The sequence below is a fragment of the Phocoena phocoena genome, chromosome 10 (genome assembly GCF_963924675.1).
Source record: "Phocoena phocoena chromosome 10, mPhoPho1.1, whole genome shotgun sequence".
Lineage (NCBI taxonomy): Eukaryota > Metazoa > Chordata > Mammalia > Artiodactyla > Phocoenidae > Phocoena > Phocoena phocoena.
The window spans coordinates 62,415,948-62,429,715 of NC_089228.1; the positions used below are offsets into that span (position 1 = coordinate 62,415,948).

The 13,768-nt window shown below is 35.2% G+C and overlaps 1 protein-coding gene across 3 annotated transcripts in view; it reads left to right on the forward strand.

Moving 5' to 3' along the window:
- HMGCLL1 (3-hydroxy-3-methylglutaryl-CoA lyase like 1) overlaps nucleotides 1-13,768 on the forward strand; it is a 144,091-nt gene that overhangs the window by 86,282 nt on the left and 44,041 nt on the right. For 2 of the 3 annotated variants that reach the window (XM_065885296.1, XM_065885298.1), the window contains 2 exons: nucleotides 1,909-1,972; nucleotides 5,901-6,089. In XM_065885296.1, coding sequence (XP_065741368.1) covers nucleotides 1,909-1,972; nucleotides 5,901-6,089 — 253 coding nt within the window. The remainder of the gene's footprint in view (nucleotides 1-1,908; nucleotides 1,973-5,900; nucleotides 6,090-13,768) is intronic. The other variant, XM_065885299.1, reaches the window with a different exon arrangement.

Here is a 13,768-nt window from a genome sequence, read left to right on the forward strand (position 1 = left end):
TTTAGAGGGATTGCATGTAAATGAATAGCTTGGACTTTCTTTTTAATCACATCTAGATATTTGGGGTTCAGAATAAATGTACTTCTCTTTTCAACACATTATCATCATTGTACCTGAACTGATAGATAGCTAGTGGGAAGCAGCCACATAGCACAGGGAGATCAGCTCGGTGCTTTGTGACCACTTAGAGGGATGGGAAAGGGAGGGTGGGAGGGAGGGAGATGCAAGAGGGAAGAGATATGGAAACATATGTATATGTGTAACTGATTCACTTTGTTATAAAGCAGAAACTAACACACCATTGTAAAGCAATTATATTCCAATAAAGATGTTAAAAAAAAATCCTTTTTCATCCCTTGCCACCTTCTCCAGTACTATGTTCACATAAGAACATTTTCTTTGCTGCATATCTTGAGTAAATTTATACAAATTATTTGAATATTAAGCTCAAATTATAGTGATTGAAAGAGCAGAGAGATGAGTTTCCTGTCCAGCATAGGCTTTCAAATTTTACTTGACTTTATCCTCTTTTTCTCCTTCTCTGTCCTCATAACTGCTTGCCTGGCTTATGGAACTGCTTAGTTATTTTAATTCCAAAACCCAATTTTTATTCACATTTTAATACTTTTGAAATTTGGTTATATCTTTAGGATCAATGAATATGTATTGAATTATTGAATCTATATTTCATGTTTTTACCCCAAAACCTGTTGTGAAATTAGTGTATCTTCCAATTGACAACATTGTTTTTTAAATTGAGGTATAGTTGATTTATAATGTGTTAATTTCTGCTGTGCAGCCAAGTGATTCAGTTACACATATATATATATATACATTCAATCAAGGAAACATGGGATCATCTTTGCTCATGTTTTTGCCTGCATCTTTGGTACCCACTTCCAGAATTTATGAAGAGTTGCATTTCTGGAAAGCAAACCTGATCTTGTCATACGAATGTCTCAAAATAATTTTCAGGGATCTCAAAGTTTCAGCTCCATGGCACAGTATTCAAGGGCTTGCTATCTAAAGCCTTTCATATTCTGGCCCAAAGAACACGGTTTCCAGCCTTCTTCCCCACAACCCCTCTCTCCCTCATGTGAATTGCTTCATTCCTGATGATCAGACACATGGTGCATTATTTTAATACAAGTGTTGTAAAATCTCTGAGAAAACTTTAATAAAATGGGATTGGTGTTGAGCTGAAAATAGCTAAAGGAGGCTTTTTTCTAGTTTCATACTTTAAGATGGAAATGTATCATCATCCTTGCAAGAAAGGCTTGACTTTTTATATTAAATTGTTGAAGAAGCTTATGGAATATCTTTATTTGGAGCCTTTTAAACATAGACTAGACACTCTTCTGTTGGGGATGATTTTTAGGTACCCCCATGAGAGATAAACAAGGTGAACTTTGAGGTTGTGATCAGTTCTGGGAGTTTGGGGATGATTAATGACTGTATCTACGTGAGGCCAAAACATCCAGATGGAAATGAAGAGAGAAATTCAGTTTGTCATCTACATGCTTTCTATGTGATTCCGAAGACCTGAATATTTAACAGTTGAATGTATATACTTATTGAAATAAAACAATATATTTCACTGGTATTTTCTGCTTTGAATGCCACGTATTGCTATAGTTTAAGCAATCTCACGAGATAAACACGTGTCTTATTCCCATCTGCCATCAAATAACGTATATCAAATTGTAATTATTAGAAAAATTAAAATGTGAGTTAAATTGAAAATGTTCCCAGTTGTTTTTGTTTGGTCTGAGAATAATAATGAAGGAATAGAGTAAAATAAATTTTCTTGATGACTCTTTGGCTATTTCTTCATTTTTATAAACTGGAAATTAGGAAATGGCTTATCCACCAGATGCATATTTATATGGCTCTGTATTTTAAATTTAGGTATGTATCCTGTGCCCTGGGCTGTCCATATGAAGGAAACATCACACCGCAGAAAGTAACAGAAGTAAGATATATGCCTGGTTTTCTGGTTCATGGTAAAATGATGTGTACTGTTTTAAAAAGTAGGCTGTTTTTCCTAATGTTTATTGCATTTGCACAACTAGACCAAGGAGAGCCATGGACTGGGAGGCATTTATTTGATCACTTAGATAATAGTTTTATTTTAACACTAAAGACTTAGATAGTGCTTATCACTGTCCAGAGTTAACATTTGATTCTTATCATATGGGTGTCCAAAGTTTGAGGGAATAAAAACACCTGATTTGTTTTTATGTGAATAGAACATATTGAACATCCTTTCTACTTTCTATCAGAATTCTGGGGCGGTTTTTTCACATATACTCAAACTTTGCCTTGGTTGCTCAGGTACTGTCCCTTTGTTGTCTCCTGCGTATTTTGGCATTTGTATCAGAGTATATACTGCTTCTGTGTTTTTGTTCCTTTGAGATTCTATAGCTCTTTCTGCTGAGATTCAAGTTGCTATTATTCCAGAGCAATTTTACAGCAATTGATTATAGTCATTAAGGACCTACTTATTGAAGTTCATTTTCTACTTCCTGTTCCTTTTTCTTAATTGATACCAATGAATACAAAATGCTTGTCTTTGAAATTATATTATACTCAGAAACTCACTTGTATATGAAATAGCATATTCTTGTGCACTGCTGTTAAGGTTGATTTTTATAAGTTTAGGGATGTGGTGCCGAAGCAGTGAAGATGGGATTGTTAGAATATCAAACTTTAGACAGGATAAACTTTCGGTTTGGCTAAAGCAATTCCTGTTTTGTGTATTCATTTGAACTGCAGATGTTTCCAGTGAAAGATATACCATCATCTATTAATAAGCAAGACAATTGCCCACAGAGGCAGATATATCAATATTATAAAATAATGAAACTTAAATATTTAAAAAATTTTATTGAAGTGTAGTTGATTTACAATGTTACATTTAATTTCTGCTATACAGCAAAGTTACTCAGTTATACATATGTATTCTTTTTCATGTTCTTTTCCATATGGTTTATCACAGGATATTGAATATAGTTCCCTGTGCTATACAGTAGGACCTTGTTGTTTATCCATCCTATGTATAATAGTTTGCATCTTTATGAAGCTGAAATTTTGCAGTCCTTCGCTGGCATGGGACCCTTCTAAGGCTCTGTTATTAATTTGTATTCACAACTATATATCCCTTTTTAAAAAATCAGTTTACTGTTTTTATTATTTTTTTAATTTTTATTTATTTATTTATTTATTTATTAGCTGTGTTGGGTCTTTGTTGCTGTGCATGGGCTTTCTCTAGTTGCAGTGAGCGGGGGCTATTTTTCATTGCGGTGCACGGGCTTCTCGTTGCAGTGGCTTCTCCTGTTGCAGAGCACGGGCTCTAGGTACGCGGGCTTCAGTAGCTGCAGCACGCAGGCTCAGTAGTTGTGGCTCACGGGCTCTAGAGCACAGGCTCAGTAGTTGTGGTGCATGGGCTTAGGTGCTCCGTGGCATGTTGGATCTTCCTGGACCAGGGATCGAACCCGTGTCCCCTGAATTGGCAGGTGGATTCTTAACCACTGCGCCCCCAGGGAAGTCCTTATGTATTCTTTTCTTAAAGAACATTTCCAAAATAGTATAACTTCAGACTCCACAAAACCTGAATCCAGCTCTGCCTATACACCCACCCCTTGCTTTTCTTCCTCTGGCTTGTGCCACCTCTGGACAGACCACACACAGTCTCAGGCTCTGCATTCCTGCTCCATAATATCCAGGGTGTTGCTGAAGAGAATCCTGGAACAGGCAGATTGGAAGCATTAGGAATTCATGACCAGCAACCTTACCTGGTCTTCTGTTCCACACTACCCTGTGTGGAACAACTCCCTGTCTCCTTTCCAAAATGACTCTTGCAGACTGTGTTCCCTCTGTTGAAACCTCTAGCCCTTCCTGTCTCTTACTCCCCTGTATATGCAACTGCAGAGCCCTTCCCACTGATACTCGAACATGTTCAAGCCTCTTCCATGTGAAAACTTCCCTTCCTTAAGTCAGCATCCCTGGCACTCTTGTAGCCCTTGGATTGCCTTGACCCCACACTTAGGATTTTCCTCCAGCCACTTGGATGGAAGCCTCATTCTTCTCTATGTGGCCATTAAGAAATTCCAGCATTTAATAGACAGTTTTGAGGTGATTAATTATCTTTGTGAGGCCAAAAACATACAGATGGAAATGAAGAGAGAAATTCAGTTAGTCATCTACATGCTTTCTATATTATTCCAAAGACTTGTATATTTAACAGTTGAATGTATGTACCTTTTTAAATAAAGGAGAAGAGGAGAATCAGTATTATGCTTTTTTTATCCAAGTGTCCATCCAATAATTGTCTCCTACCTGGACTAGGTAGCCCTTCTGAGTTCCCTTCAAACTATTTTTGATGTTGTATTGATACTGCCTTTCTGAAACATAAATCCCATTATGTCACCACTACTCCACATTTGGTCAAGGCTTTCTACTGCTCTTATGATAGACACCTCAACCAAAATCCTAAACCTGGTCAGTTTGCAAGGCTGTGTGTACTGTTTGTACGCTCTGCCCCGGGCCTTCCTCCCCAGCTTTATGGAGTCCCATTCCCCCTTGGTTTTTGCTTTCTTGTCACATCTGTCCTTTGCATCTGACCTTCCTTCTTTTTTTTTTTTTTTCTTTGGCCACACCCCGTGGCATGGGGGATTCTAGTTCCCCGACCAGTGATTTAACCCGCCTGAAATTCCACCTGAATGTTCTTCTCACACCCTTCCTCCGCAACCTCTTTGACAAGTTGATGCTGACTTTATCTCAGGCTGTCACTGAGGCCCTTCCTGCTTGACAGATCTAGGTCAATTTCCTTTGCTACATGCTCTTAGAATCCTGTTTCTTTGTTCCAAAATTATTATGTTAGCTGTGCTTACACATTCCTGAGTGGAATTGATTAGGGTCTGTCCTCACTTGACTCCAGATTCCATAATACCTTGAGCCTGGACCCTTAACATCTGCATCCCCATCATATCCCAGCATCTAGGGCAGCACCTGATGTAAAATAAGCACCAAAGACACACATAAGGCATGAGTTAAGGGGTGACCATGTGTCTGATTTTGCACAAAGTGATTTTTATATATTCTCATTTTCACAACCAAACATGTCAACACTCACTTCATCGTTATTATTGTGATTTTGAAAAATTAATTAGTAAGGCTTAGAAAACATGCTAAATAATGGTGTTTTATTGTTTGTATTTTACAGAATAGGGGCTGAGGCTTCAAAATGTTCATCTTCTGCCCAGTATCGCATGACTAGCATTTGTAACAGCTGAGATTTCAATCCAGGCCTGTCTGATTCCAGAAGCCATGTCTTTATCAACATACCATGCTGCCTTCATTAAAATTCATATTGCTCTTTGAAAGTAACATTAGTTATTTGGCTTGAAGGGAGCACAAAGTTTACCAAACTCAAGAGCATCTATTTATGAGCTAGAAAATTTAAGCCAAAAATATCAAGTGTCTGTACTGATTACAAAGCTACTTGATTGACATCTCTTGACCACCTTGAGAAATACTAGTTCCAAAGTAAATCTGTGATGCTTCTGTTTGATTAAAGGGCTGAGAAAATAAGCCTCCCATAAATGAAATTGTAGCTTATACTTTCATAAATGAACATGTAGCTACTTAGATAGATACGATTCTGAGGCAAACTTGAATATTAGAGAAAGATAACTACAGGAATGTCATTCAAAGTTTTATATAATGCTTGGGATTTAATGAGCAAGGAAAAGGACTAGAAAACTAAAATATACATTTTCCATGGATATGCAAGTTATCTTAGTTGTGATGTTTACTTCTAGATGATGTTTGCTAAGGAACAACAGGGTTTGAGTGTGTTTATTTCCATTGTTTTACTAGCTTGTCACTTTTCTTGATAGGTGTCTAAGAGATTGTATGGCATGGGCTGTTACGAGATTTCCCTGGGAGACACAATTGGAGTGGGAACTCCAGGAAGCATGAAGAGGATGTTGGAAAGTGTCATGAAAGAAATCCCACCCAGGGCTCTTGCTGTTCACTGTCATGACACATACGGACAAGCCTTAGCAAATATCCTTACGGCCCTTCAGGTATTTTGTATTATTTGTGTGTATGTATAAAAGTGTGTATATTTATTTGCCATATAAACATATTAAGAGATTTAGTGAGACAATATTTATAAATTGCTATGAATATAACATTTTTTTTTTGAGATTCAAGTGTTGATACTTATTGGGCATCCACAGTGTTCCAAGCCCTTTGTTCACCTCTTCCATGTATGTTATTTCATTTTACCCTCACAGCAACCTTTGCAGTATACATAACATTAACCTGTTACGTATCAGGAAACGGGATTTGGAGGTTACGTGACCTGCCCAAGATCACACAGCTACAAAGTGCTGGAGTTGAGACCAGAGACTGGGGCTTCCGACTCCATGCCAAGCCTTCTCTCCTAGTTTTCTAACATGCTGACCCAGTAAGAAATTGTTATTGTAGAAGTATACATTAATCGAGCCATTGTTTGAACGCTGTGGTTAGGTTTAGAATGAAGGGAGAACATTGAATAGCTGTAACTTGGTTGGTAGAAAACTAGAAGGGAGGCAGTGTGACATGACAGAAGAAAAGCTAGATTAAAAATCAAGAGACATTTAAACAGTACCTGACACACGACGTGCACTCAGGAAATATTTGTAAATTGCCCATGCTTTTCAGGGCAATGATGTCTCTTATTACTGTTCATTTGATTTGATAAAATCCCTGAATTTGTTCTTTTTAAAAGTATTAATCTTCTCAGAGCTATGTCTGCTTTTTTCAACTCCCATTTGCTCTCAGCCTGAAAAGTTGATAGATTGAAAAATGATGGCATTTTTGAGGAGTGCAAAGCACAGAGATAGTAGCGTGTACTGTTGTAATCATGTAACTTATGCTCTTTTGGATAATTTGGTGCTCTGTGATGAGGAGGTGTGCTGAAATACAGACTATTTTGTTCAAGATGTCTTCTTGATGTTGGCAAGCATCCTTTTGAAAGAACCCCTGGTTTTTATCAAGTATATTCTGATCAAAATCAAGAGAGCTAGAAAGTTGGAGGATTAAGAGTTGCTTATTACATTCTAATGATACCTCAGTTCTTTTTAATGTATTTATTGAAAGGAATAGACATAAATTGCATTTTAATGTATTTATTTTTAAATTGATGTTATTTCTTAAACTCGGATAAAAATAGTTTCACTGGATGTTCTTCGAACCCAAGATTTTGACAACTAAAGATAAGAGTGTCTGAAAGCATTTTGGTGAGGCTGAAAATCAATATATAAAGCTTAATGTCATCATCCTGCAGTGCACAGTTGTTTGGAAGAAGTTAAAAAAACCTGTGAATATCAAGCCCCACAAGGGCTTATTTGGACTTTGTAACATATGTGCACAAATCCTTATTTGTCCTCTGGAAGCAGGCAAGGAACATTGTATTGAATTAGAAGAAAAAATGATATCCCATGGACTTTGGGGCGTTTTGACAATTTTCCTTCTCTATTCTAGTTTCTAAAACAATAGAGAACTAGGCATCACTTCAGGATTCTGTGTTCAGCTGCAACTGTAACTTATTAAGTGTTCCTCACCAGCAAGTTCCTGGAGAGGTCTGTGTGTGTGTCTGTGTGTGTGTGTGTCTGTGCATCTCTCTCATTTCTCATATGGATATATCCTCTAGACGGTAACGCTTGAGTCATGTTTTATTCATGTAGCATATTTATTATATAATGAGTGAGAGTTTAGGGTTTTGGGATCCAGGGCTATAGTGCACATTCTGGGAACCCAAAGATCTGATTCTGGAAACTTTCTGCCTGTTGAAAATGCCCCACTGCAAAATATTGCTGTTACCCCATTGTGATTGTGACGGTTAAGGCTGTCTGAGAAAGTAAGATTTAAAATCAGATATAAAGAATGAGAAGAAAGGAACCTCAATAAGGGGTGTGTGTGTGTGTGTGTGTGTGTGTGTGTGTGTGTGTATGTGTGTGCGTGCATGCATGCGTTTGTGTGTGTGTATGGGCATCAATGTGTGAAAAGAATGTTCAAGCACATGAAACACCACTCGGGCAAAAGGCCTTGGAGAGGGAAGAGCATGTCCTAGGAGCTGAAAGACGACTATTGTATTCAGAGGGGAACCTGAGCTTTATAACATTCGCTGAATTAGATGAACTGCAGAATCTCCATTTACAAAGAGATGCGGACTGCAATTCTGGAGCATTTGCCCATCCATACTGTAACAGCAGTACGGGGTGGGGACAGGAAAGGACCTTGGGCCCAAGCAAGATGGGGAGCACAGGCCAGAACCTGTATAAGGCTGAGTCCCCTCACCCCGCAAAAAAACACCACACCTTCAGTCAAAAAGGGTGAACCAGCAAAAACCACCTAGCAACGGGAAAAGGCAGCAAGGATATTTATTCTAATGACCTTGGCTATGGGTGAAGGAGAAATAGACAAGCCCCCTTTACATGTCATAACTATTTGTTGACCCTGTTGTGAGTTTAGGGTTGAAATTCACATTGCTTGCAGAATGTGAAAGACTCAAGCAGTCAAATTATTTTCAAATGGGTGTGAATTAGTAGCACCTACAGATGGTCAGGAAGAATATAAATCTTTTCAGAAGGAACATATCTTCAATTTAAGCTGAATTATTTGGGGTGTGTGTGTGTGTATGTGTCTATGTGTGTATGTGTATGTGTGTGTGTTTATGTCTCTCTGTGTGTGTATGTATGCCTGTGTGTGTCTCTGTGTGTGCATGTGTATATGTTTATATGCATATGTGCGTATGCATGTGTGTGTACATGTATATGTGTATTGGTGTGTATGTGTCTATGTGTATCTGTATGTCTAGGTGTGTATGTGTGTGTGTATGTCTGTCAGGGGAAGGGTGGATATTTTGCTCTTTGGCATCTCTTGTGCTCTTTGGCACAAGTTAGCAGGAAACGTGTCCACAAGTATCTGTCATTGTGTTTTCTGTTCTTTTACTATGTGCACAAGCTCTAAGCATGTACATGAGGTGGGAGGGCAGAAGGGAGGCGAGGGGCCTGGGGAAGTGCACTTGGAGCGTGGTGGTGTTGCATTGCCCAGACCTTGACGTGTAGTGGCAGTGTAAGTGGGTGGAGGAGAGGGTAAGAGCAGCTTGTGTAAGAAGCAATATGCAGCCCGAGTGGCCAGTTTAAATGAACAATTTAACGTTGGAGTTGTAGAGTTTGTGTTTGCTGCCATCCATTTTCAAACAGTTTCATCCACTTTCATCCAGTTTGATAAGCCAGTGCCAGTGTAAGAAAAAATATACACTTCTGCTCTCTTTGAAAGTGTGTGTAGCTGAGACAGTCTGTAAATGTTTGGGGAGGTGTATGCTCACACAGACAGCGGAGCATTGTCTTGGAATGTCTTTGCAGACATATGTGTACTGGTTGGTCCCTGGCAACGCTGAGTGAGGCAGAGTCCTCCTGGGCCCTTCCCAATAAAAGCAGCAGCAACAACAAAATAACCAGGATTACCTTGAGCAGAGGAGAAAAAATGTCTTAGGAAAAAAATAAAAACAAAAACAAAAACAAAACCTGCCAGTGTTTAAGTAGAAGGGAAGTCAGAGAAAATCCCACTTGGTTATGAACTAGGCTAACTCTGGCTTCAGGAAGCAGTGGCCATACTTCATTCTTTAAAATGGAATCTTTGAAGTGGCTTCTAGTCAGATTGCTGGTGCATGTGGAGTGGATATCATTTGTTTTAATTTAGGGGTTAGGAAACAGTTTACAGTGCTCCAAACTGGAAGTTAAAATGATGGCAAGGAGACATGTAGTAGGTGGAAACTTGGCCATGATGGTAGGAAACAAATGAGAGTTATAAATGGAACATCCCCCTCAGTCTGGAAAGCACATACTAATAATGTAATAGAAGGATCATTCTTGGGTTCCCAGGTTTATTGTATTTTTTTTATTACTTAAACATATGACTTATAGGGCAGTACATGGTTGTATGAGTCAATAATTCATAATTATCAGATATTCCTTAATATAGAGAAATAATTGACACTATAGATTTGAGTGGGGGATATTTATAACCACCCAAACCCAAAAAAGCAAGAAAATGAGGTGACAAAATATACAGCATTTCAGTAATGGAAGAAATGTACATGGCCCAATATACTTGTCTTAATTTTTTATGTAAAAATTGAGTCTCACCCTTTTGCATATTCCCAAGTACCTAAGTAAAACACCAGTGAACAAATTACTTAATCTACTTAACACTAAACAATTGCACAGTCTCTGTTTTTCTTCACTCAAATGATCTGAGTCTTCATAACTGGGTAAAAACAGAGTAAAACAAATGAGTTCCAATATCACAAGTAACAGTACCCCATTAACTGGTAGCAAAGAGAGTAGAACAGGCAATATTTAGCTTTCCCCTAAAGAAATGCCATGTGCCTTTTTCTTCTCTTACACTTAATAGACATTTAGCTAATGTGTCTTTCCTCATGATGTTTTCCATATGTTTAGTATTCTCTTTTAGAAGAACCAAATCATTTACCTAATTTTTACAACAAAGCATTCATTTCTTTATACTGACTCTTGCTAAACCACATTTAAATGCTACCAAACAATTTCCTCATGTAATTTGTTTTTGAGGTTCTCAAAGAAAATTTTTAGAATTCCAAATTCTCTTCTCAATTCTATACCTATAGAATGTGTACAATGATGTCTATGTCCTCAGATTTTACAAAACTGAGATGAGGTGCAGAGTTTCTAGAACATTTGTCTTGGTGACTGCATTTGGTTGATACTTCGTACTATTACCGTCATTACAGTTAAAACTATTACTACTGCTGATATACTAATAGCAATAATATTATAACCTTTATTACTCAAGGAGCCAGAGGCATAAAGCATTGCTTTGCAAATGTGTAAATTTGTAAATACATGAATTAGATATTATTCATTTATTCAACATCTACTAAAGAGCTAAATAGAAATCAGCAAGCAAGAAAGAAAACAAAAAGTTGAAAACTGGATGCTCCTACATAGGTTTTACAAAATGCATCACTAATTTATTCAACAAATATTCATTTTATCAGACACTGTCTTAGATGTTAGATTCAGATGTAAAATCTCGGAGCAGTCCTGTTGTGGAGAAAAGTGTTTAGTTGAACTCAGTACCTCCAGAAGCTTTTTGAGTATGAAATAGTATTTTTGTTTTTGTTTGTTTTCTTGCTTGTTTGCTTTTTGCTACACAATTAACTTTCTCCAGGACAGTATTATGTTGAAAATATTCTCAGGTGGGATGAGGTGTAAGTTATCATCAAAAAATAAATAAAAGAGGTAAACACAATATTGTAAATCAACTATACTATCAAGTATTTAAAAACTACTTTTAAGACAAAAATAAGTAAATAAAAGAGAACAGGGAGTCCAGCAGAAGTTTAACACCGTCCAATTTTTGAGTGCTTAAAAACAGGGCTTTGAGCCATAAATGTCAGTAAGAAAAGGTGAAAAAAGTTCCTTTCTATTATTTTTTTTTTGCAAGTGGCTGGATTGCTTATATTAGTGATAAAAATGAGAAAACGTGAATAATTTTGTTTTGTTTATCTCCAACATCTTTTTATTAATATAAACTTCTCTCTGATTTTGACTATAGGTAATCGGTCAGGTTTTTTTTCAGAGATAATATAGCTTTTGTCTCTTTCTATATACACAGAAGGGGCAGTTAGAAAAAAACTCCTTCTGAGCTAGATGGCATTTTAAACGGGAATTCAAGTAATCAGTGTTTAAAAATAATGCGTGTGAATTTGATTCTAATATGCTAAATATGAAAGTATTTAATCTTTATGTAGTGAGTTACACTTAGATCATAAGCCTGAAACTCACCGAGAAAGAAGATGCCCCAAACGGCTCTGCCTCTCCCATGGCAATTAATCCATGCTGATCAGTTAGGCAAATGTTACAAAAATTGATCATTGTTGATGGGGATTAGGGCCAGGATACGATATGATTTTTCCTTTGACGTAAAAGGTGGAAATTTCAGCACTCACTACCTTTTCGAGCACCTCTCTAATTCATTCTGTAAATATCTCATCCGATTGTTTTAATCTCGTTTTCAATACCTTATTTTCAATCAAGTACTTGTCACATCTTAACACATGCGCCTTTAATTTGGAAATCTTGCTGTTTTGCTCTGTTGTTTGTATAGGAACACACTAAGCTTTTTGTTTTTTGAATATCGTTTCAAGTTTCTTTTTACTTATTATTTTCTCTCACAAAAATATCTATTTACAAGGAAACATTAGAATATTTATACTCTTGCCCATTAATGTAACATGACCCAGATTTTTTCCTTAAGAATATTGGCTTGAAATTGGTAGTTTTGTATTGAACATAAAGTATTATTCTCATAACTATTTTTTTGGCCTATTGTAATGTAACCAATTCATGGTTGTAGGCTCACCACTAATGACAAAAACAAGTGTGTGTGTGCGTATATATATAATATATAAAATATATTACATATTATATATTATATTACATAATTATAATAATATAAGATAATATATATTAATATACCTATATCATATGTTAGAAATATTAATATATTATATAATGTATAATATATTATATAATATTAATGTTTTTATATATAGTATATATTATATACAATATAATGCAATACATAAATATATTATATAAATAATATATTGTATAATTATATTAATATAAATAATCATATATTAATATATTAATTATATTTTATAATATATATTACACATAATATTTGATATTTTGTTAAATACAATCAATATTTTATATATGATGAAATATAAATAATATATGTAATGTTTAATATATAATATAAGAATATATGTAATATATAATACATAATATATAATATACAGTGTGTATAAATGAAATATACTATATAATATATATTTCACTAACATATATTATATAGTATAAAATATATTTTATTAATATCATATTAATAATATTATATTATGATATAATATAATATATTAAAGTTAAATTATATTAACATATTAATGATATATTAATGTTATATATTATATATATTATATGTATAATGTATAATTGCAGAAAGGTGGTCAAAAGGTACCAACGTCCAGTAGTAAGGTAAATAAAGTACTAGAGATGTAATGCACAACATGATGACTATAGTTACCACTGCTGTGGTATATAGTCACATTATTTTTTAAATATTATATAATATGTTAATTGTAATATATAATGTATAATATATGATTATATATTAATATATAATCGAGATTATATATTTATATATTACATTATATTTTTATATGTTTTATATAAATATATGTTAATATATTAATATATAATAAATATGTTATATATTATTTAATATTATATATAATATTCCATTATATAATATTATATATGATATTATATGTACTCTTCCATTATATAATATATAATACAATATTATATATATATTCATATATATATATAATCTTCTTTATCCATTCATCCATCAATGGACACTTAGATTGTTTCCATGTCTTGACTATTGTAAATAATACTGCAGTGAACATGGAGGTACAAATATCTTTTCAAGATAGTTTTTCATTTCCTTTGGATAGATTTTCAGAATTAGAATCCCTTGATTATATGGTAATTCTATTTTTAATTTTTTGAGGAGTCTACATACTGTTTTGTCTCGGATCTGTGCCAGTTTACAAACCCACCAACAGTGCACAAATTTTCCCTTTTCTCCACATCCTCAC